Source organism: Mixophyes fleayi, chromosome 1 (assembly GCF_038048845.1).
Source record: "Mixophyes fleayi isolate aMixFle1 chromosome 1, aMixFle1.hap1, whole genome shotgun sequence".
NCBI lineage: Eukaryota > Metazoa > Chordata > Amphibia > Anura > Limnodynastidae > Mixophyes > Mixophyes fleayi.
In genome coordinates this window covers 62,928,705-62,954,478 of record NC_134402.1, presented here as the reverse complement: position 1 = coordinate 62,954,478, position 25,774 = coordinate 62,928,705, and the positions used below count along the sequence as shown (strand labels likewise).

General features: G+C 40.8%; 1 protein-coding gene and 1 long non-coding RNA gene across 11 annotated transcripts in view; one reads left to right on the top strand and one right to left on the bottom strand.

The window, feature by feature from the left end:
* The window catches only part of FRYL (FRY like transcription coactivator), a 221,377-nt gene that overhangs the window by 164,649 nt on the left and 30,954 nt on the right, over positions 1–25,774 (top strand). For all 10 annotated transcript variants that reach the window (XM_075195462.1, XM_075195469.1, XM_075195453.1 and 7 more), the window contains 16 exons: positions 2,222–2,332; positions 5,153–5,307; positions 5,405–5,504; positions 6,935–7,103; positions 8,009–8,268; positions 9,076–9,216; positions 10,143–10,311; positions 10,790–10,874; positions 11,892–12,004; positions 13,725–13,875; positions 14,039–14,142; positions 16,432–16,617; positions 17,561–17,762; positions 23,285–23,406; positions 24,319–24,506; positions 25,630–25,724. In XM_075195462.1, coding sequence (XP_075051563.1) covers positions 2,222–2,332; positions 5,153–5,307; positions 5,405–5,504; positions 6,935–7,103; positions 8,009–8,268; positions 9,076–9,216; positions 10,143–10,311; positions 10,790–10,874; positions 11,892–12,004; positions 13,725–13,875; positions 14,039–14,142; positions 16,432–16,617; positions 17,561–17,762; positions 23,285–23,406; positions 24,319–24,506; positions 25,630–25,724 — 2,351 coding nt within the window. The remainder of the gene's footprint in view (positions 1–2,221; positions 2,333–5,152; positions 5,308–5,404; positions 5,505–6,934; positions 7,104–8,008; positions 8,269–9,075; positions 9,217–10,142; positions 10,312–10,789; positions 10,875–11,891; positions 12,005–13,724; positions 13,876–14,038; positions 14,143–16,431; positions 16,618–17,560; positions 17,763–23,284; positions 23,407–24,318; positions 24,507–25,629; positions 25,725–25,774) is intronic.
* Positions 1,571–4,446, bottom strand: LOC142138649 (uncharacterized). Its single transcript, XR_012688076.1, has 3 exons — positions 4,132–4,446; positions 2,197–2,311; positions 1,571–1,831 (listed from the first exon to the last, which is right to left on the bottom strand). It is a non-coding gene; the product is annotated as an uncharacterized LOC142138649 (long non-coding RNA).

Genomic DNA, 25,774 nt, shown 5'->3' with positions numbered 1-25,774 from the left:
GGCTGTACGAGTCTGTATTGGTATAATTTCAGTATGAAGCTCCAGCTGTTTGACAGAAATGTACATTTGGGGCCTTTAGAGCAATGAATATTCCTGAATTATTGCAGACCTCGATATTACAATCCCCCTGTTGTTTTACTTTGAATGCTGAGACATGGTTACTTACAGTGATACATCTCCACTCCTGTACTCATTTTGTACCTGGTTCTTACTCATATTCCCTGTGCTGTAGCTGATCAGTACAGAATGTGTTTTTTCAGCAATTAGAGGATTAAATAGATGGGTTGGGTGGGCACATACGTTTCTAGGTCAGTATTGATAATAATCATAATACATGCCAGTCCAGCACATCTTGTTTGCTGCAGGACCCACTATTTATTTCTACAACTAAACACCTATATTTCCTCCGCTCTACATGATATTCGTCTCATTACATTCGTGCCTACAATGCCTTGCAGCACATTGTGTCACAGACTTTCTAGGGATGGAAAGTATCAGCATTGATCACTACAGTATATGGTGTATATGTATGTAAGTATGTATGTGTGTATATGTGTATATATGTATGTGTGTGTGTATATATATAATATATAATATATATATATATATATATATATATATATATATATATATATATATATATAAATATATATCATGCCGTACAAATACTAAACCATATACAATACATGGGTGAATCAATACAGAACAATAAACAAATAATACCTAAACTTCGGAAACTCTAGGCATTGCTATTGTAGTGACGCAGGAGATTAGGTGGATGGCTGATATATATACAAAATCACAGAGAGCTGGGTATCATCAGTAGGAATGTTTTGGCATTAAATAAAGCATATACCTAATATAAAATTAAGTTTTAGATCATCTTATCATTGACCTATAAACATAACACGTAGTCTAATATTTGATAGCTGAAAATACTATGAGTCCTTTTGGCTGAATAGGTAAAATGAAAAATATATTATATATTACCTGTTAGAAAATGTTTAACAATACATATATAATATAGAAACTATATTATTATGCAACAGACAAAAACAAACACATGGACATTGGTCTTGCTAATAGGATGCATTGCATTAAAAAGTTTTATAGTCAAGGACAGACTAATATGTTAGTCACCAGAAAGCAGTCATATGTTTATCTGAAGTAAAGAGCCAGAAAAAGAAGGTATATGTAGAGGCACTCCGGGGTATACCCCGGAGTGCCTCTACATATACCTTCTTTTTCTGGCTCTTTACTTTAACTTACTAGTATAAGGGAGCACTATCCAGTCAGCAAACAATCTGGAATATAGAATCAGTAAATTGAGGTTAAATATTAGTCAATCTTATTAACCCACTTAGTGCGGTCATCTCTAGCCATATGTTTATCTGAACCTATTGTTACCTTTTTTTCCCCTCCACATTCCCCTTATGGAACAAAATGTCACATTGTTAAATTAAAATAGGTATCTTTATAGTTTGTGATAAAGCTTATTTGGTACATAGAAGAAAAAATTACTACGTGTTATTCGTCATTACGTATAAAAAGAACCTGTCAGCAGGGCCTTTTAATATTATTTTTGGTTTTACTACATAGTACAATGTGCACAATGTATTTGTCCAAAAATTTTTTTTTACACCAATTGCGTTTATGCAAATTGCTGTCTCCCAGGCGAACTGTTTCCAGCCCCTGGAGAGGGCGTCTTCTCAGTGCGCTATTTCTAAGGCAGGAGAGTTATGGGGGATGGAGCAAGTCTTCCTGAGACAGCACAGTGAGCTGAACAAAATGCTTCCTCTCTATCAAATGGGGCTCCAGGGGGCACAAGGCACTATAGAAAAAAAATAAAATTAAAATACCTGATTGAATGATTTTAAAAGTTAGTTTACAAAATGTAGTGCTCCCTTAAAAGGCTTCTTTATAAAAGTGTTTTTTAGACTTTTAACACACTTTTGCCAACATTACAGTGTAGTGATAAAACAATATTAACTAGTTTATTTTGAGGTTTTAAGCACTTCTCTCCAATGATTGGCCGTAAGTGTACCATTATAAATAGCAATTGGCTTTGGGCAAAATCAGTAACTTATATTATATATTTATCAGTCATTATTGAATGCATAGTAGACTGGCCTAACCCAGCATACTCACTGTAGAGCAATGTATAAATCATACATACATACATACATACATACATACATGATGGTTTGCATTCCTCTTGCAGGCAATGTCTGCTGTACTGTGCTGCGGCCCTGTTGCAGATAACGTTGGTCTTTCATCTGATGGATACTTGTATAAATGGTTGGATAACATCCTGGATTCCCAAGACAAGAAGGTAATGAGCTATTTACAATGTCATTGTTATGCCACCAATTGGGCTGATCATCATTTTATTTTGGTAATATCCCAGACATACTGGAGGACAAACGGACAGAGCTTATGACACTTCATTAGCAAAATCATCAATAAATGCATTTTATATCAAGTAGTTTGTATGGAACAACAAATTAAATAGCGTTGTATGTTTGTATCTGTATGCAGTTTGCCTTACTTTGTAGTGTATATACACAGCACCTACACAGATTACTTAGAAGATGTCCATCCACTTAGTCTGTGAGTGGGCAATGTCATTAACACATCATTGATCCAATGCAGCGGTCCTGTATGCAAAGAGCATACTAGCTTTTAATTGCAGCTTAATCACCAGTCAGTGTTTGTTGAGGTCGATTGGTGCAAGTACTCTGTTAAATATACCCCTATTTCTTATCTGATTTTTCCTTATTTTTACCATGCTCTTAGAGAGACGTTTGCTCACTTAAGCACCTTTAGTTAATAGCATTTAAACTCTTGCTTTTTATCTCTGAAAAGTAAAAGGATCTTTTGACTTTTGCCGCAATGCTTGTTGGGCTACCTTTAGGCTGGGTACGCACTACAGAAATTTTCTCCCGATGTGTTCTCTATGAAGATTTTACAAACGATTGGTAAAAAGAAAAGTTCCAACCAGCATGCCTATTCATGTGTATACACTATGAACATTTTACACAATTTACCTTCAGATCTGTGCTCTTCATCTGTCATAACCATCTGCTGAAAAGATCATGACTCTGTAAATTCTATGGAGATCCTGATTGTGAGTGCATACACACTGCAGGATTGGAACGGCATTGTTCCATTGCTGAACGAGATTTTAAGTTCAGTTTAAAAATCAAATGAAACTATGCGATGAGCTTTGTAACGATAATAGCTCATCATTGTAGTCTACACAGTAATGCAATATTGGGCTGAACATTCGTTTATCGGGTGATTGGCACGATAATCGGGTGAGAACCCTGTAGTGTGTACCCAGCCTTATCCTGGGATTTGCTGGCGCTTCACCCAGGAGCTGCTGCATCTTCAGCTCCTCCAAAAGGCATGCCTCAGAGGGTTCAAGTACTTCACTACCCTTCTCTAGATCTTAAAGAAAGACTCACCAATGCCACTAAATGAGTGAGAAAAGAAAAGTGCAAGTGAGTATACTTGCCTACTCTCCCGGAATTTCTGGGAGACTCCCAAATTTCGGGGAGTCCTCCCGAAAGAGTAGGCAAACCTCCCAGACCCTGTAAAATGCCGAAATTAACGGCATTGAATAGTGCAGGGCGGGTCTTAATCACAACATTAAGCCCCTGCCCCAGCAATTCAATACCTTGAATTTCTGTATTTTATGGTGGGGCGGGGCTATAGTGGTGTAATGATGTCACCACGCCCCCTTCTATACTCTGTCCCAGAGTACAGATTTAAAAAGTAGGCAAGTATGACCTAGAGTGAAATGAAAAATCCACTTCATGCCTGTAGTTATCCATCCCTTTGGAGTGTTTATAAAGATTCTCTCTGTCTGCCCCTCAACATGGCCAGGGCAAAGAGAAGAGTGAAACTTCCTTTATATATTCTGTGTTAATGCTTGTGCTGATCTACCTTACAATTAGCTGTTTAAATGTTATTAGATCTCATCAGTGCAAGCACAATGAATCCACCTTGTGATTACCAATATAAGAATGGTATATGGGAAAGTGGATTAAAGAATAACTCCATCCAGACTTAAAGTTCAGCTTTGGGTGGAATATCATAAATAAAGCCTTATTCCAAAAGATTACTTACTTTGGGCCAGGCTTTGACGCAGTCCTGCAGGTCCTCCAAGTTATACACACACAGCATGCTCCGCTAGCTCCCGCTAGCAATGTGTTGTCGGTGGTGAACACGCTGTCTGAGTGAAATGTAAAAGCTGGGTTGGAAGGAGCAAGGAGAACAGGGTAGACGTCACATGACTCCTTGCTCCTCCTGCCAAGTCTCTTCTGCGAAAGCGCGATGTCCATCAAAGTTACACTGCTACTAGCGGGAGCGAATTGAGATCCCCACTGTGAACACCAGACCCCAGGTATGTATCTTCTTTGGGAAGTGGTTTCACTTATGATGTTTGACCCAAAACTGAATTCTCGGTTTCGCCCTAAATTATCTGTAAAATGCCCTTGAAAGCCCAGCTGAAGCTATTGTTCCATGTGTTGTAAGAATGAGAGTTATAGATATGGCTCTATACATCTGGCTGTATGCTAGAAAGTGTCCGTTCCAGATGCATAACTGCCTGAAGGTTCATATAGTGTGTAATTTGCATGTATCCACCCACAATTCTGTAAGTGGGGATGAAATTCCTAATTATTCTGGCTTTGTGAGGCAGGGATATTTTTATGTCTTCTGTTTAATAAAGACTTTCACTGTCCTGTAAAGATAAAACAGACTTATTATAGTTAAATAATTTTATTTTGAACAAAGAAATTCTGTTACATTGAAGTAACGTCCAGGAGTTAATACCACCTCTGTAAAGATATCACCTCTGTAAAGATATCACCTCTGCATTGTGTCTTTTTAAGGGCCCCACATGCAAAGTTCTGTGTTTCCCAGTTATTCCGTCTGAGCTGAAGCCCCATTTTGCTCTTAGGTGATTCGGTTTGGCATATAACACACGTCCTTTCATTTTGTCATAAAGGGAAGTTGTCTATGTAATGATGTATTTCTAGGGGTGTGTTTATAGTACGCACTCACACTTCAAGGTCTGACTTTATAACAGGCTGGCTGATAATCAGATCTGTTCATTGATAATATATTACTGCTTTCTCCTGATAAGGTTCATCAGCTTGGATGTGAAGCTGTCATGCTGTTGTTGGAGCTGAACCCAGACCAGAGCAACCTCATGTACTGGGCGGTGGATCGATGCTACACCGGCTCCAAGAGGGTGGCGTCCGGCTGCTTCAAGGCCATCGCCAGTGTTTTTCAGAACAGGTATCGCTGTTTTGCGCTCAGAATAGATCTCTGGCTAGTGAGCATAAAGTGTGTCTCTTGTGATGTTGTTATTTAGTGACATCTCTAATCTCTATAGGGATTACCAGTGTGACACAGTTACCCTCCTTAATCTGATCCTGTTTAAAGCGGCTGATTCTGCCAGGGACACCTATGAAGTTGCTATGCAATTATTACAGGTTTGTAAACATTGTAAATATACATTCTAATTATTGCTCTAAAGTTCAGTAACAATAAGCCCCATCACTGCACACACAAGAGTCTGCCTTCTACTGTATCTCTGTGTTTACATGGCATGTAGGGCTACATGTGTGGCGGTGACCTTGTCTTGTTATTGCCTGGGAAGGTGTTCTCCCTCATAAAAAGGCAATAAACCAAACACATATTAAAGGGAGGTCATGGCCAAACTAGAGCTCTTCTACATGAACAATACTTTGGTGACATATACAGATATGTTACTTTCACTTATGGCTGGTAACTTTATATTCAGCCATCCATGATGTAGGTCCATTTTACATATGACAGAAACTTCCACAACAGAAAATAGTGTTCCCAACAGTAGACAGCTGTTTAAACAACTTGTAAAAATGATTTCTACTGCATCAACTAGGGCAGTGGATCCCAAACTTTTTCAGTTCAAGGCACCCTTAGGGTCTCCATAATTTTTTCAAGGCATCCCTAAGCCAAAATAAGAAGTCGTCCTCCTTGCTTACCTCTGGCTATGGCCGAGGCACCCCAGGGAGCCTAGGCGCACAGTTTGGGAACCACTGAACTAGGGAATGGGGTACACACTGGGCCTAATTCATCTTCGAACGCAAGTCCATTTGCGTGCTGTAACTTGCGTGAAATTGCCAGAACACACGGCGATTCAAGTTTGACAAGTGCCGGCTGATGGTAATGACCAGAACATTTGTTTGTAAGTAAAAGTAAATATAAAATGTGTGTTATGTACAGTAGTCATTAAGAACATCTGATTTATGTATTTCATGTAAAAAGAAAAATGGTTTTGTTTTTTTTAACCTTGTATTTTTCTTAATGATTACAGTATTGAGTTGAAAAATAAGTTGTTTTGTTTTTTTTTGTTTTTTGCATGCGGTCTGATGGGACTCTAAATTGCACATATGCATGTGCCTATCCTGCACTGTGTTCGGTCTGTCTGCATGCCTATATGTGTAACCAGTTTATTGAGGTCCGCTTGTATTTGAATACAGGCGTACGAGTTATGTGCTATTTTTGTTAAGAGCAGTTGCGTTTACTTTGCATTGGAAGATGAATCAGGACCACAATCTCAAACGAACAAATGGACTTATAAAGTAAAATTTTAAACCTAAGTGCAATGATTTCACAGTATATGATGTGCTTTATTATGGCAGACTTTTTTGTGTGTGTATGTTTGTTTTTAGTATACACTAGTAATTGCACGAGCTGTGAAAATATCACTTTTGTAAAGTGGATCATTTTGGCAAAACATAAAAGAGCACAATAGTCACAAATCCCATTATTATCCTCAAAATTGTCTAAAGCTACAAGAACATATAAAAGTACTGATCTGGCAATATACAGATTTGTGCTGGTTAGTGTGTTTATCTCAGTACATTGGTTCCTGCAGATTCTGGAGCCGAAGATGTTTCGCTATGCTCACAAATTGGAAGTCCACAGGACAGATGGGGTGTTGAGCCACCCGTCCCCACTACCACACTTGTACTCCGTATCCTACTACCAGCTGTCTGAGGAATTGGCTCGCACCTACCCAGAGCTTACACTCGCTATATTTTCAGGTATCCTGTTTTCATTGTCTTAACTATTTAATGACCACAAAGGTTTCAGCCATGTATTACTAGGTCAGATTTCTGGTTACAGTTTTTATTTGTCAGTCTACCCAAACAAGTTTTACATAGGTTTTAGCAGGACACACAGGGTTTTCTTTTGGAAGTAAATTAAAACAAATGTATTTTTTAAAATTCTTTGAAGATTTCCATAGGGGGGATTTTTGCAAAAATAGGGGAAAATATACTTTTTCTATGATTTCTATCCATAGTTACTTTCATTAATACACAAAATAGATTCCGTTTATAAGATGCAGCAGGTGCTGAAAAGGAATGATCTATGGAAAAAAAAGCACAATTACAAAAGATTAAAGAAAACTGCCTTCTATTTATAACAAGTATTAGTTACACATTTGCAAATATATGATAAGCAGTTTTGCTAATAGGACGGTCTTAGCCATACTTGCCAGGTGTCCCGGACTCCCGGGAGAGCAGGCCATTTTCCTGTATCCTTCACCCCCTTCCACCCTCAGACCACACCCCCTGTCCGGCATCTCCTGCAACTCTGTATATCAAAGTTGGCAAGTATGGTCTTAGCCATAAACAGCAACATCACAGGGCAATCCTAATGCAGAAGCAATATTACTGCATTGAGGAACACACTGCTCAGATTGAGTACTATGTATTAATGATCATGTGACAGCCTGGATCCAGCACCAGTGTTATAACACACTACACTGAAATCCATGATTTTCGGCCATATAACTAAGCCCTACCTGTATACAGTTGATCTGACATGACGTGGATAGTTGACTTGCAGTTAGGACGGTAATTTAGTGTCACCTTTTGCTATGAATCAAATCCATTGTCTACTTTAAGAATCATCTTTGCCCCTCTTCATTACTGTTCTTTGCCAGAAATCAGCCAGAGAATACAAACAGCACGCCCTGCTGGCCGACAGGTGATGTTGCACTATTTACTACCCTGGATGAACAACATAGAACTGGTAGATTTGAAGCCTTTGCCTACAGTCCGCAGACATGAAGATGAAGTTGAGGAATCGCTGAGAGACCGCGACATGATGGTCAACAGCAGGCGCTGGCTGAGAGGAGAAGGGTGGGGATCGCCTCAAGCCACCGCAATGGTCTTAAATAACTTGCTGTACATGACTGCTAAGGTAAAGCATTTATCTGTTTACCGCAATACAAAGTGCTAGTTCTTTGCAGGTGAGCGCATTGTTGGCCATTGTCTGTTAATTCTTTGGGCAGTCTCAGATTATAAAGATTTATTAGAAATGTTGCCGTATAAAATACCCTTCATTTTATATGTTCACCAACTGCTCAGTGCAACTTCTCGTGTGTATGCCAAGTGCATTACCGTACATACTGTATTTGTGTATCGAATAGGTGTTTAAAGTGTAATAGAAGTATGTTCTGATCACATCCCGTGATCATGTTGGTCCACATAGAAGTAGATTGGACTCAGCAGTGATACTTGTACTGTTTCCACCATGCAGGTTTTCTGGAGCATCCACAGCTCTAACACTGAAGGCACATCCACGTTTCACAGGGGTGCTCCAGGCAGCGGGATCTGGGGTGCATCTTAAATGCCCTTGGCAGACAATTAGGCGCTCTAGTGTGATTTTTAAGTCTAAATCGCTTATTATTCCTCCATTGAACACTGATTGGCCATAACCAAGTTATTGGAATTTTCCATTAATTCATGCATTTGTCTTAGATTAAAAATGAACAACTTTAATATTAATAGTGGTATCCCTGCCAGTAACTTGTGCATCATTCTTTTTATGATGATGTATTTTTTTATAACTATCTGCATTATTATCCATTTTTAAACATCAGTTAAAAATAAACTTTTATCAAAATATCTGGAACACGTAAAAATACAGAAATAAATGTTTTTTTTATTCTTAAAATATCAGCATTTTGTGCACAGTTTATATTTCAATTGGATTCTCGTTTTCCAGTACGGTGACGAGGTGGCGTGGTCAGAAATTGAAAACGTGTGGACCACGCTTGCGGATGGCTGGCCGAAGAATTTGAAAATAATTTTGCACTTTCTAATAAGCATTTGTGGTGTGAATAGTGAACCCAGCCTCTTGCCTTATGTGAGTATTTAAAAATGAACCTGTCTCTCCAGTGATACCAATGTGCATCTGCTCCCCAGCAATATTGTCTCATGAAGGTTTTTCAGCCGATCTGTAACACAGTGAAGTAGCTGAATTTATTTGAATGAGTGAATGTTATTTTTCACATCTATTTTCCATTGCTTTCAAATGTTATTAAAAGTTTTAACTCCAGACATTTTGAGGTTTTACGAGCAACGAAAGAAAACTGATGCAAAGCGCCACTTAACGGCAGTATGCACCAGATCTTGTCAGGTACCAGTGATTTTAGTGGAGCTGTATTTCACAGCAGTGTTTTATCCATTGGGCTAAATTGCTGACATGTTGTAGGAAACATCCTCCAATAACATTAATGGAATATGGAAACCTATTTCAAGCATTTCTACTAACATAAACATTGTTGAAAATGACCAGTGTCACTACAGTTTCTGGCTGATTTGCAGCTATGATTTGGCAAGTATTACCCTTCCAAAGAGAATTATCATCCAGCAGCTTGGCCGAGGTGCTGTCATATGCAGGAAGATGATTGGCTAAGAACCCCTGCTGTGAAGTCACCAATCAGAAAACATTGGTACATACTGATCAGTGGATGTGAGGGACCTGAATTCAGACTGAGCAGTTCAGATGTGAATCTTGAAAAATTTGACTAACTGGAGACCCTAAGCCAGTGTTGGCTAACCTGTGGCACTCCAGGTGTTGTGAAACTACAGGTCCCAGCATACCCTTCCAGCAATAAGCTGCTTTATATTGATAAAGCATGATGGGACTTGTAGTTTCACAACACCTGGAGTGTCACAGGTTAGCTAAACTGCTCGAAGCAAAGGTTAACTTGCGGGTTTTTTTTAAGTGTACTTTCGAGTTACCTGACTTATTGTTTGGCCATATTTCACATTTTTGTTTACACCCAGGTAAAGAAGGTGATTGTGTATCTGGGCAGAGATAAGACCATGCAGCTTCTGGAGGAATTGGTTAGTGAACTGCAACTCACAGACCCAGTGAGTTCTGGAGTGACCCACATGGACAATCCTCCATATTACCGCATCACTTCCAGCTATAAGATACCCTCTGTCACCTCAGGTAAGAACACACAATGGGCCTCTATTTGCTCAGATGAGAATCCAGTATGCTAATTGTCTTATTTTATTTTGCAACAAGAACTAAAGTGATCTATTTTATGTCCGTCTAATCTTAAAAAGTCTCGCCAGGACATCTTGCAGAATATATAAATAGGGTTTCCCTTTTTTGGTTTTATGGATGGTGAGAAGGAATGACACAGATAAGTCAGATGGAGATAGAGACTGATAATGTAGGAGATAATGACAGACAAGCTGGAATATTGCAGTGTATATAGAGATTAATGTATTTTCGCCTCTCTTTTGGCACCCCATACACCTTTTCCCTAGGAATCCTATCTCCCTGGCCCTTATCCCCCTCTCTCCCCCGGACCCCTTTTTCCCAGGGGCCCCTATACTTCTCTCCAATTTATTGTTTATTGCATGAGGACATAGTCATCTTCATCTAGAGCGGTAGCATATTAAGGTCTGTTGTCTTACAGGAACCACATCCAGCAGCAATACAATGGTAGCTCCTACTGATGGCAGTCACGAGAACAAGCATACAAGGGACGGGACTGATGAGAAGTAAGTATCTTGTGCATGGGTTACTAGAACAACACATGTTGGTAATTATAAATGTAGTCATATGTGTTGTAATAAAAATGCAAATAATGGTAATGGTATTTTCTGTAAGGAAGACATTGCTATTTGTGTAACAGCGGGATGAGCGTGCCAGCTAAGTTCAGTTTGCTGTCCTTTACAGCATACCTGGCTCACTGACCACTTACATGCTTGGAATCAGGTCTGTAACTGAATCTACTGTTGTAGAGGGGTGGACAACCCCTTCAAATGAGATCTCCACCTATATTTAACTAATATAATCAGTTGATAAAATTATTTACGTAATACTTTTATACATGTCCATATCAGTATTTCTATACCCTAGCCCAGTGTATTCCAAACTTTTTCAGTTCAAGGCCTCCATAATTTTTTCAAGGCACCCCTAAGCCAAAATAATTACCAAGTAGTCCCCCGCCTTGCTTACCACTGGCCCTGGCCGAGTCACCCTTGTGAGATCGCTTAGGCACACAGTTTGGGAACCACTGCACCGATACCCTATTTCATATATATCTTTATTTCGTTATGAAAATCACCTTAAGGATAGCAGCAGGCAGGGAGACGAAATAGAAACATGGAAATATTGTATAAATTATGGATGTAGAGCATAAAGGTCGGTATAGAAACAACAAGAGGTCACGCTGTAAATCCGCTCTTAGATGGCAGATGGTAATGCAGTATGTGTATTACACAATTCTTAGAATTGGCATAAATGTATATTCAATAGAAAAGAGGATCAGACGTCACATAAGCGCTGCTGCTATAATCCATTTAGGAAAGCTGTAAACGGCTGGTATTGACTCTGAATGTGCATATAGTGTTGTAGCTGAAGGATGTGATGTCACTGTCTTTATTTCAGTTTTATCTCTGATTGCAATTTACTTCGCTTACATCCGTTTCAGCGTTTATCATGTCCTTGTGCTGGTTTACTAGAGATCAGTAAAATGAGATCAGAATATTAATGTTGCCCATTCATTTCTACAGCTATGCCCACCTTGATATCTACAGCGGTCAGAACAGTAACCTGAACCGCCAGCACCACAGACTGGAGTCTCGGTACAGCAGCAGTTCTGGAGGGTCCTACGAGGAGGAGAAAAGTAATCAGTCATGTTTTATATGTATTACATCTGCAGTCTTCACAGTCTTACCTGTATTTGTACAAGTACACGTGTACCAGGGATGGGGACATGAGCTTTTATAGCTCACCAATGGGCACCTGACATCCCTTTAGTACTTGGTGCTATTTGTCCCTCTTAAAAACCTGGCACCACCTTATAGTTTCCTGTGTCTCTATACTTACACCTTGTCTCTACTGTTGTATTATGAATGCTGTGCTGTGTCTACTGTTTGTATTACATTATAAATATGTGCACTTTACTATCTTTCACCATGCATGTTATTACTACAGTGTCTGACACAACCTCATGGGAAATGGGTTTTAAACTTCAAAATCAACCAATGAGGAAACACAATTATTCTACATGTATTTCTGTGTAGCCCCATTGGCACTACTGGCCTATACTTGTACCTCTTAGAGTTATGTGATGGACCCAGTACTGCCTACAAATTAAAAAGAAAACATTTAAAAAACATACAAAAATGTGTATAAACAAGTTAACCCGTGCATGATACTCATGCATTTTTTTGTCAAATAATGTCAGTATACCAAATTTCGGGTCATTCGGATGAGCCTTTTCTGAGAAAATAGTTTTTTCCACAGACACACACACACACACACGCCGCTACACATGCAGGGGCGGATCTAGAAAATGTTTGTTCCCCGGGGGGATGTTAGGGCGGGGCGATTTAGGCCCCGCCCCCTTTCCGACTTCTGAGGCTGCCGGGGGCTGCACAGTATGTGCAGGTCCGCTTGGCAGTGACAGGCAGGGACAGTGTGTTTAAAACACAATCAGAGCAGCCGGGCAGCACACTCACTGCCAAACGGACCTGCACATACTGTGCAGCCGTCGGCAGAAAACCCCTGCAGGGGGGATTGCCCCGATCGCACCGATCGCACCCCCCTGGATCCGCCACTGTACACATGTGTGTTCATGAGGTAAAATTACCTCACGAAAATGAGTTTGACCCCTCAACTCGTCAATAATGTCAGTATACCAAATTTCAGCCCTTTTTGAGGTTATTTTTCCACACACACACAGAATTTAGTAGGTCAGTTAACCCGTACATGATACTCATGCATTCTAGTCTAATCAAGCTACTTAAGGTGTTAAAAACTCCCCACTGTCACCCCCGGCAACCACCAACCACTCCCAACTGTTACTTCTCCTTCAAGAAATATATAGGTCAGTGTATAACTCTGCCCAGCAGGTGGCGCTGCAGCTTGTTTTTTTTTTTTCACACACACACAGACAGACTAACACACGCCACTAGACATTTATATTATAGGTAGAATTAATTAAAGGTTCACAGTAGCTCATGAAGCACCAGTTGTTTCCAGATCTGCCCCTAAATCACCTCCAGTTTCCTCATCACCAGACAGTACTGCAGCTGGAGCTTTGGGTAAATTGCATCTGGTTTGTCATCTAACCTGGGCTTAATGCAGATGGTAATATTCTAAATTGCCTTTGGCCTCCTTATCTGGTGTCTTGGGTGTAACGGGACTGGAGGGCATGTAAATTTCCTATGGCCTTGCAAACATCAGACTACGGTTTGCTTATTATATGTTTGCTTCACAGAATATATATGTCAATCTGTGGGTGGTCATATAAAGATAACGAAGTCTGGTAAAAATGTAACGGTGAAACAGATGCTGCACTATTTTCTTGCACCAATATCAGTGTCCTCATTGTGTTGTAGGCGACTCGATGCCGCTGTTCTCTAACTGGCGTCTGAAAGTGATGGAGCACAACCGAGGAGAGCCGCTACCGTTCCCACCCACAGGAGGCTGCTGGTCACCACTTGTGGATTATTTACCAGAAACAACATCTCCTGGCACATCTCTACACAGGTATTGCTCAGATACCTTAATATAGATATGTTCTGCAATTGTATCCTTGATTTTAATGCATACATCATTTGTGTCTGATGACGACGCTCTAGCTCAGATGATTAGTCAGCATTGACTAAGTCATTCTTGTGTATGTAACCAGCTATTTATGTTTCCTGTACAGGTGCAACATAGCAGTGATCCTTCTGACCGATCTGATCATTGATCACAGTGTGAAGGTTGAGTGGGGAGGATACCTGCACCTCTTGCTACATGCGATCTTCATAGGTAATTCTCTCATATCCACCTATACTATTCTTATGCTTTAAAGATAGAGCAGCTTATATAGTGTTGTAATGATGGAAATATTTGTAAAAACAGTATGTGTATAAACAGTGTTCATTAGGTAAAGCTGTGTATTCCAAGGATTAATGCATTTCCTGTAAGTTCTAAGTGTATCAGAGGTCACCTTGGAGATCTGTGACCTGTGGCCTCCTGCCGTTATATGGTCACAGTGCTCCTTGGTGACTTATGATATCCTTACTGTATGCAGTACATTATTCCATATATACCGCTGCTGTAAAAACTGCAGTAACCGGTACAATGTATCACACTGTAAGTAGAGTACGGAGACAGCATATGTAGAAATCGGAGGGTTCCTAGAACAAGGGGACGCACTTTGTAATTGGAGGGAGGAGAACTGAAAGGTAACATAAGACAGAACGTATGATAGAAGTCTCCCAGCATTTGTAGTAACAAATTAATGGAACAACACACTGCTATTAACAAGACTTACAAAATATTAATAAAAGAGAATAAAATTTAAACAAACTCACATCCTACACTCCACAAAAAGTAAACCATAAAAAACACACAAAATAAGTGCGCACAAAAAGGCTATATATCTCTGTGTGACTGACTGGATTCTCTTTATATTACCACACTATCCTTCTATAAAGGTGTTTGGTCACTAACAATAGCACCCTATAGAATACAAGAATATATTTAATAAACATGATTAATACAGCGAAGATTCTTGCCGCACATCACTTTTGTAATACCTTATACAACATTGGAGGGATTTATTTAATGCATACATAGCTTACCACATCTTTAATGATAATCCTTTAGATGAAAAAGCATTAAGTTCATTAGTTGACATTCATCATCATCATCAACATTTATTTATATAGCGCCAGCAAATTCCGTAGCGCTTCACAGTTGGGAACAGACATTCATAAAACAATACTGAGTAATTGTTAGGAATCCCTCCAGCCGGCACAACACAACCCGGAGTCTACTCTGCCAATCAGGTGTTCACTGGAGCCCCTGATGGTGGGGACAGACTGGGCTGCAGACTGACAGAGGGTCGTGAGGTGTGTACCGGCTGGGGAGAACCCAGGCAAGCGGAGTGAGGTTCACGCAGAGGTCAAGGGCCGGCAGCAGGTAGCAAGTCCAGTTTAACAGGCCGGGGTCAAGGGTCGCAGGCAAACACGAGAAACAGTAGACAGGCCAAAGGTCAGGGTCACGAGATACACAAGCAAAGTCCAAATCCAAAGCCAAGGGTCATACACGAGAGGTCAGCAGAATACTATAGACAGGAACAAGCAGGTCAGCAGACTGTGGGACAGAAGCTATAACCGGCAATGAGGCAGCAGACCTCATTGCCCTAAATACTGGAGCAGACCAATGAGAGCCCAGCTCTCTAATTACATTAAGTGGCCAAATTAGCCCGCAGGCTTGTCCCGCTGTTGCGCACGCGCCGGCTGCTATGCAATGCCGGGACGCGGCGCTGGAGAGAGGAGCGTCTATCCGTTGCCACGGCAACGGCAGGCAAGCCCCCGGAAGTGACGTCCCGGTCGCCATAGCGACGGCCGGGACGGAGGTAGGAGAGTCGCGGCAGCTGGGCACCGCCGCGGCTCGTAACAGTAATACAGAAAGGTAAGAGGGCCCTGCTCGCAAGCTTACAATCTATAGGACAATGGCAATTTGATACACAAGGGTAAGTGCTACATCATATTGCACATTTGTTCCAGCTAGAATGCAAAGGTAAAAAGTATTTAGTGGGCTGTATGCACAGTCACACATCATGTGTGTCTGAGTCTCAAATCATTGACAACCTTGGTCAGCGCAGTCTCTGTGGAGTGTTGAAAGCGAAAGCCTTACTCATTAAATTATAATTCCACCATTAGTAAAGTTTGTATATGTAATATAGCTATACACACAGACATTACCTGAATAAATGAACCTTGGCATCTATGTTAGTTTTTAAAATGTGGCTTTATCCTTTAATGTGAGAGATTCAGAATGTTTAAATAGTTATTATTATACAAAGCATCAACAATTTAGACAGTGTTGTGCACAGACATCACATACTGTTAAAAAATGTTAATGTGGGCCCTTGCTGTGAGAGCTTGCTATCTAAAGTTATATTGGAAACAATACAATTAACCATTAGTCTTGGCAAGGATTGTTTTTAATCCGATGCTGTGCATCTGGTATATGGCTCCACTTTTATGGTAAAAGTTACTAGTAAGAGCTAAGTTATTTTCTCACGTGGCTGTTTAATGTTTATAGGGTTTGACCACTACCACCCTGAGGTGTATGAACATTGTAAACGCCTCCTATTGCATTTGTTGATCGTGATGGGATCTAACAGCAATGTCCAGAGTATAGCTTCTATCCTACTCAGGAACAGGGAATGTAATGAACCACGGGTGCTGACCATCAAAAACAATGCACATCTGGAGTACTCCTTCACAGGTTAGAGACCGCTCTGCTGCAGTACGTTCCATGTGTATAGCTTCTCCTTACTTAAGCTGCTACTGATCTTTCTAGCCATCTCTCTCGCTCTCTTTCTCTCGCTCTCTTTCTCTCGCTCTCTTTCTCTCGCTCTCTTTCTCTCGCTCTCTCTCTCTCTCTCTCTCGCTCTCTCTCTCTCTCTCTCTCTCTCTCGCTCTCTCTCTCTCGCTCTCTCTCTCTCGCTCTCTCTCTCTCGCTCTCTCTCGCTCGCGCTCGCGCTCTCTCTCTCTCTCTCTCGCTCTCTCTCTCGCTCGCGCTCGCTCTCTCTCTCTCTCGCTCGCTCTCTCTCTCGCTCGCTCTCTCTCTCGCTCGCTCTCTCTCTCGCTCGCTCTCTTTCTCTCTCTCTCTTTCTCTCTCTCTCTCTCTCTCTCTCTCTTTCTCTCTCTCTCTCTCTCTTTCTCTCTCTCTCTGTCTCTTTCTCTCTCTGTCTCTGTCTCTTTCTCTCTCTGTCTCTCTCTCTGTCTCTCTCTGTCTCTCTCTGTCTCTCTCTCTCTGTCTCTCTCTCTCTCTTTCTCTCTCTCTCTCTCTCTCTGTGTCTCTCTCTCTCTCTCTCTCTTTCTCTCTCTCTCTTTCTCTCTCTCTCTTTCTCTCGCTCTCTTTCTCTCGCTCTCTTTCGCTCTCTTTCGCTCTCTTTTTCTCGCTCTCTCTTTTTCTCGCTCTCTCTTTTTCTCGCTCTCTCTTTTTCTCGCTCTCTCTTTTTCTCGCTCTCTCTTTTTCTCGCTCTCTCTTTTTCTCGCTCTCTCATAGCCATCTCTCCTCTATCTATATGTACACTAGTTTGTAACTGAAACCTTAAGTTTCATCTGCCAAAAAATAATCTTGGTGTTGACTGCTGTAAAGTATAAATGTACATTAAGTTGTGAATTACCTGTATATTCAGATTACGTTTGGTTTGTTTCTGTAGGTATTAATGACTTTATTCCTGAATACCAGCCTTCTCCCATGACGGACTCAGGGCTCAGCTCAAGTTCTACCTCTTCTAGCATCAGCTTAGGGAATACAAGCACTGCTGTTCCTCACTTACATGCAACCATCCTCAATGAGGTGGATCTCTCTGTAGAGCAGGATGAGAAGATCAAAACCCTCATGGAGTTCATTACATCCAGGTATGTTCGTAGCTCCCACTTACTGGCCTGCTGCTGGCCATGCTCCAGAATGAGTACGGGACTATCTGAAACGGTGCTCTGAAGAGTTGTTGTCTGAAATTGTTATTGTTGTGTGTTTAAAGCACTTTCTATATAAACTTCAGATGATTTTTTCAGAGCACAGCTATAAACATATACATACATATTAAATTATCATGTAAATGTTACCTGTTCATAATACAGATATGGGAACTTTTATCCGCAAACCCATTATACACCAAGTTTGGAAAACTTTAAATAATTGCTGCAGCTTGGTGACATTGTCCCATGTTACTGGACTGGTAAATGATATAGGCAAGGTGGTCCCAATTTTAGGAAAAAAAAAATCCTACCCTAATTGTTTTTTCAAGTCCCAGTTCCTGGTAAACAGTTAAATGCCTGGTATTTGTGTTCTGTCACTTGGGTCATAGGTCTAGGATAGGGGGAGCCTCTCTGGAAATGTGCAATACTGTGTTGACAGCAAAGATGTTTCCATAGCAGTTATTTGCTTGGTCCCCTAATAATAAGCATATTAAACTAAAGTACTGTAGCATGTACTGAAGATATTACCACAAGAGGACAGAAAGCTCTTCTGTTCAGGGGCACCCTGGGGCCAGCCTACTGTGCTTTGTCATAATGTGTCAATAAACTCTTTAAAACCTAGAATCAAATCGAGTCTGTATAATATGATGACCTGTTTGATTCTAATCTCATCAGTATCTTTTCAGTGTTAGCTGTTTCAGTTTGTGGACCGTTTAGAAAAACAATTTACTTTTCTGGGGATCAATATTCTCCAATTATTATTTATTCTTATATCATTGACAGATTTAGAATATGTTTATTGAAAAAAGTATATGTTCCCCAGGAGCCTTTTACCTATTAGGTTTGCAGAGGTTCTTGACACTTAATGTTATTATAGCTTATCACTTCATTGGTAGCCTTTCACTTTGTTCAGGTTTATGAATTGCCTCTATACAGTGCAGACATGCAGTCTCCCATTCCTTCATTACCAGAGTCTCTCTGCGGGAACTTTACTATTGTTCCAACCCTTGTGCTGTAATGCCTCTATCAGGGCTGCTTTTGTTGTATCATGTTCTCCTCATATGAGCAGACAACACAACAAGTTTGTTTATTACTATGCATTTAAGGTTACTGCCATGGCCCAACTTATCTGAACCATTTTCTAAATGTAACCCTCTATAACTGTATTATATTCCCATTTATAATTCACTTGCCACTATCCCTAAAGTATTGTCTTGTCGCATATATACTGATTCCCATCTAACTATGATATCCTACCACACTAAAAACACAAAACATTTGTTTCTGTATATTTTCGGAACATTAGTCTCTTTCTCTATATGACACTGTAGACTGAGGTAACTAGGGGCATCTGCCCGTGATTTCCTCCTGTTTTCTCCATGTTTGTTAGCTTTTCAAAAGGTTGAACCCCATTGGTGTTCAAAGTCTAATAAAGGGGACAATAACCAATGATCATTGTGGCAGACTTCTAGGCCAGTCTAAATGGAAGAGGACAAAATTGATTGGTTCCTAGTCGACAAACACCCAGGTTTGCTTATCCCCAATGAAATCAAATACCGGCATTTATTATTAGATTACTCTATATCATTGGGAAGAGAACCTGATTATACTTTAATATGCTTTATTTTATGAAATTTTAACAATATCTAGATTTTTTTAATGTTAGTCACTTTTTCATCCAATCAAAATTACTGTTCTGTTATCCCGATGCTTTTATTTTTCATTTATATATTTTATTACATAGCTTTCTATATATTTAACTTTTTAGTAACAGTAATCATGTATTGTAAGTGTGGATATTTATTCTTAAGTATTACGGTATATTGTGTACAGTATCTTCATCTATGCTCAGTTATTTACACAATATGTTTATTTACATTTATAATAGATTAATGTGCTCAAAAAAATTGTGTTCTGTTAACAATGCCAGTAATAATTATTTAGTTTGCTACTTAAATAGTAATATATACATTAATTTGTCGTGCATGTTATTGGATAAAAAGATAGTGCCATTTTCCTAACCTTTAAAAATTCTCAGTGTGGAGTATGTAGGACCCTGAATCAAACAGATATTGCATGGATATTATTTTATTTTTGGACTTTATATAGTAACCAGATAATGGACCATAAATAAAATACTATATAGTACTGTGACCATCATTAAATATAACACTACATGTGTTAATGTCATACCCCTACAAACTGTAGGTTTATCAATGTATTTATACTTGTTACTCCCTATCAAGTGATGAGTGCTAATGTGAGATTCCCCCAGTTCAGTCACATATAGTGAAGGAGCTAGTGGTTTCACAGTTTAGCCAGTCAGTAGCTAAAATGCAGATTTCCACTTTATTGAAGAACTGAAAACTGAAACCTGTCCCTTCCAAGAATCGTACTTTAGTAATGTTCCTTCCCCTTGGGCTCCCACTATTCACTCTGTATAGTAGGGTCCTGGCCCGCACATATAGCCAAATCCTCTGCCGATCACCTTCACTGCAGGTTGTACTCCCACTATTCACTCTGTAAAGTAGGGTCCTGGCCCGCACATATAGCCAAATCCTCTGCCGATCACCTTCACTGCAGGTTGGGTTCCCACTATTCACTCTGTATAGTAGGGTCCTGGCCCGCACATATAGCCAAATCCTCTGCCGATCACCTTCACTGCAGGTTGTACTCCCACTATTCACTCTGTAAAGTAGGGTCCTGGCCCGCACATATAGCCAAATCCTCTGCCGATCACCTTCACTGCAGGTTGGGTTCCCACTATTCACTCTGTATAGTAGGGTCCTGGCCCGCACATATAGCCAAATCCTCTGCCGATCACCTTCACTGCAGGTTGTACTCTCACTATTCACTCTGTATAGTAGGGTCCTGGCCCGCACATATAGCCAAATCCTCTGCCGATCACCTTCACTGCAGGTTGTACTCTCACTATTCACTCTGTATAGTAGGGTCCTGGCCCGCACATATAGCCAAATCCTCTGCCGATCACCTTCACTGCAGGTTGTACTCCCACTATTCACTCTGTATAGTAGGGTCCTGGCCCGCACATATAGCCAAATCCTCTGCCGATCACCTTCACTGCAGGTTGTACTCCCACTATTCACTCTGTATAGTAGGGTCCTGGCCCGCACATATAGCCAAATCCTCTGCCGATCACCTTCACTGCAGGTTGGGTTCCCACTATTCACTCTGTATAGTAGGGTCCTGGCCCGCACATATAGCCAAATCCTCTGCCGATCACCTTCACTGCAGGTTGTACTCTCACTATTCACTCTGTATAGTAGGGTCCTGGCCCGCACATATAGCCAAATCCTCTGCCGATCACCGTCACTGCAGGTTGTACTCTCACTATTCACTCTGTATAGTAGGGTCCTGGCCCGCACATATAGCCAAATCCTCTGCCGATCACCTTCACTGCAGGTTGTACTCCCACTATTCACTCTGTATAGTAGGGTCCTGGCCCGCACATATAGCCAAATCCTCTGCCGATCACCTTCACTGCAGGTTGTACTCCCACTATTCACTCTGTATAGTAGGGTCCTGGCCCGCACATATAGCCAAATCCTCTGCCGATCACCTTCAATGCAGGTTGGGCTCCCACTATTCACTCTGTATAGTAGGGTCCTGGCCCGCACATATAGCCAAATCCTCTGCCGATCACCTTCACTGCAGGTTGGGTTCCCACTATTCACTCTGTATAGTAGGGTCCTGGCCCGCACATATAGCCAAATCCTCTGCCGATCACCTTCACTGCAGGTTGTACTCTCACTATTCACTCTGTATAGTAGGGTCCTGGCCCGCACATATAGCCAAATCCTCTGCCGATCACCTTCACTGCAGGTTGTACTCCCACTATTCACTCTGTATAGTAGGGTCCTGGCCCGCACATATAGCCAAATCCTCTGCCGATCACCTTCACTGCAGGTTGTACTCCCACTATTCACTCTGTATAGTAGGGTCCTGGCCCGCACATATAGCCAAATCCTCTGCCGATCACCTTCACTGCAGGTTGGGTTCCCACTATTCACTCTGTATAGTAGGGTCCTGGCCCGCACATATAGCCAAATCCTCTGCCGATCACCTTCACTGCAGGTTGTACTCTCACTATTCACTCTGTATAGTAGGGTCCTGGCCCGCACATATAGCCAAATCCTCTGCCGATCACCGTCACTGCAGGTTGTACTCTCACTATTCACTCTGTATAGTAGGGTCCTGGCCCGCACATATAGCCAAATCCTCTGCCGATCACCTTCACTGCAGGTTGTACTCCCACTATTCACTCTGTATAGTAGGGTCCTGGCCCGCACATATAGCCAAATCCTCTGCCGATCACCTTCACTGCAGGTTGTACTCCCACTATTCACTCTGTATAGTAGGGTCCTGGCCCGCACATATAGCCAAATCCTCTGCCGATCACCTTCAATGCAGGTTGGGCTCCCACTATTCACTCTGTATAGTAGGGTCCTGGCCCGCACATATAGCCAAATCCTCTGCCGATCACCTTCACTGCAGGTTGGGTTCCCACTATTCACTCTGTATAGTAGGGTCCTGGCCCGCACATATAGCCAAATCCTCTGCCGATCACCTTCACTGCAGGTTGTACTCCCACTATTCACTATAGTAGGGCCCTGGCCCGCACATATACCCAAAACCATTGGGCTCTTAACTGAAAGCCTTCACTTGAGAAAACCAGGCAGTGCCAAAGTTGAATGGAAAAGGTCCTGGCTCTATGCAAGTGCCAAGACTCTGCTAAATTGAGCAATCAGTGGGGCTACCAAGGTAATGACCCCCACCAAGGTACTGTTTTTTGGAAAGGGAGTAGATTTTGTAACATTTTTAAATAAAGTGGCATTTCCCTTTAAAGGGCTCAACAACTGCAAAGGAAAATGCTGCGGTGAAGACACAAATTGCTCTGGATGTTGTCCTGCCTATATTATCCACATGGACCCCAGTGAAATACGTGGCTTACAGGACACACATGTTGACAGAATGTTCTTGCTGTTACATCCACGTATATAACAGCATGGCTGGCACGTCACAGTGAATCTTATTGCTGCGCTATTTTCTGTACTTGTGTGGTCTTGTTTTAGTTAAACATCCTTTTTCAGAGGGAGAAAGGTGGGGTTCCTTCCTTCTTTATTTATTGATAGGCCACCACAGATTGCGTAACGCCGGACAATCGTCCAAATATAGATAAGACAGAACTTATACAGCGCGCAAGATCAAATACATGAAAACAATTACACAATACAAAAGAAATGGCAAGGAACACTAGACAGACATGAGACAATAGGGAGAGAGGACCCTGCCCACAAGAGCTTACATTCTAGAGGGAGAGGAGTACAATGCCAGTACAGGTCTACTATTACATTGTTGTGTGTGTGTGTGTGTGTGTATGTATGTATGTATATATGTTTATATGTTCTAAAAGGTGACCCAATTTTGTGTTTGTTTTATAGAAAAAGAGGGCCACTTTGGAATCATGAAGATGTTTCAGCGAAAAATCCAAGTATTAAAAGTGCTGAGCAGCTAACAGCATTTTTAAAACATGTGGTCTCTGTCTTTAAGAACTGTAGATCAGGTATGTTTATATAAGTGGGGGTTACTCTTATTACTGCACTTTTATGTTTTCTGGTGCTCCTGTCACACAGGATCTCTGCTGTCCAATTATTGCTACAAACTGATTTTATTGACAGCTGGAATTGAGTGATTTCCATCATTTAAACAAATTGGGGTTTCTTACACACCCTATATTCCTTTTAAGCAACCTTTTCTGGGTGATTCCACAATTGCTGTAAACTGTAATTTCATGCTAGACCTGTGATTGCACAGTAAAACCTGTAGGTGGCAGCTTTTAGCAGCCATTAATCATTTTAGAATGAATTGTGTTGCTGCTATTTAGAATTAGAATGCTGACGTTTACTTTGTCAAGTGTGTACATTAATTTGTAATGGCAAAATATTGTATAAATGCTGTTGTTCTCCCAATTGTTTAGCCTAATGACCAGTAAATAGTCCTCGGACCAAAATGCAGAAATGGTAAACATAATATTAAGATGAGAGATTCTGATTCTGAAGACAATATAAATCACTTAACCATATCAAATGTAATAATGACTCTCGTTCCAAGTATAACTGCACATACAATTTACCTCTGCTGATCAAGACATTTAAATTATGTTGTGAGCAGGGACCTGGCCACTAGTCGGAGCAAGGTCCCCAATAACTCAAAGTACTTGTGATGGGAAGACTGTAGTCATCTCTATATGAAATAAAGTATATGCATCCAACTTGTATTCTGTGGCAGTGTCCTTTTTGCTTCATAATGTATTGCTAAAGGGGTGTAGTATGGATGGCCTTAGCTACTTTGACAGTACTTATAGACATACTTGGAAATATAGAAATCCCCATCGTTCTTTATAGACTTGTTGATAACATATATCTGCAGTAACTGACTGTTCACCTGGTGTAATTAATTTCCTGTTCTCTTCTAGGGTTCCAGCTGGAGCAAAATCTGAGTGAGGTAGCGCTGCAAACAGCACTCTCCTGCTCATCGCGCCATTATGCTGGGAGGTCGTTTCAGATTTTCCGAGCCCTCAAGCAGCCGCTCTCTGCACAAACACTTTCAGATGTTCTCTCCAGACTAGTAGAGACAGTGGGAGATGCAGGAGAAGAAGCTCAGGTAACACTGCCATGTAATACTCGTTATCCTGCCAACAGACTTGTCTCTCCAGCTGTTCTTCAGAAGGCTATACAGGGGGTCTAATCTGCTGCGCTGTGATGAACACAATTCATCAAACAAGTGTCTCCTTTAGCCACATGTTGCATTGATAACTTCCCTATAAAAGTTATCCACTGTGATTGAATTATTATCTTCTTTCATAGTTGTTATCGAGCAAACATGGCTGCGATATCAGACTGCCTGATTGTCATATAGCGCGTGTGTCAGAATTGTTTTCAGACTTATTAGGATAGTCACGTAGCTTCTGAGGAATATTATATCTCGTTATCAGAAAATTCCATCGTTTCCTTCAAACTATCAAATTTCCCAGATAGTACATATCATGACGCTTGGTTCAAAGATGCGAATGCAAAGTATGCCAGACATGGTGGTACTAACAGGTGATCAGGAGGGTGTATGTCTCCTATTATGGAGATACTGGTTAAATTAGCAGATGAGTTGGTTTATGAAATTTTTTCATGCAAAACTCAATGACAAATCTTCAGTATTCATTCTTATCTACTCTCCCATAAGGAGTGGCAGTGGCGGGTCTTAAAGACGATATTCACATCACCAGGCTCCGTCCCCAGCTATGAGATGCTGTGAATCTCGCCATTACGTAGCAAGGGGCACCCCCTGCTGTGCTTCCCATCTGACCCCCTTCATGGGATCTCCCAGAGGGGGAGCTTATGAAGACAGAGGGTTTGTTGCAGTAACACACATAGGTGGGCCGGTAACCTGTTACCAGCAAATATACTGTAACCAATCTAATATTTATATATTTGTATCACAGAGAATGTACATATAACAGAGACGTATAACTGTATCTATAAGACACTTACTGATCTAGTATAGTTATATACAGGACTTATAGTTGTCCTGTGGTCATAGTCAGTACATTTAAACTGAAATTTCCTATATTCTAACAGTTCAGTTTGCTTTCACATTGTGTCTTATTATATTTTATATTTTTTTATTTATTGAATATATTTAACAGAAAGAAAATTATAAACAAATAACAAAAAAAACTCTTCATATTGCAAAATTGTTGGTTTGTTTTATTTCCATTTTATTTCTTTTCCAGGGTTTTGTCATCGAGCTTCTTCTAACACTGGAGTCAGCCATAGACACACTGTCAGAAACCATGAAGCATTATGACCTCCTGTCTGCACTTGCTCAGTAAGTGGCCTCTGTCTAGTTTACTGGAGATGGTGAATTTATTTATAGTA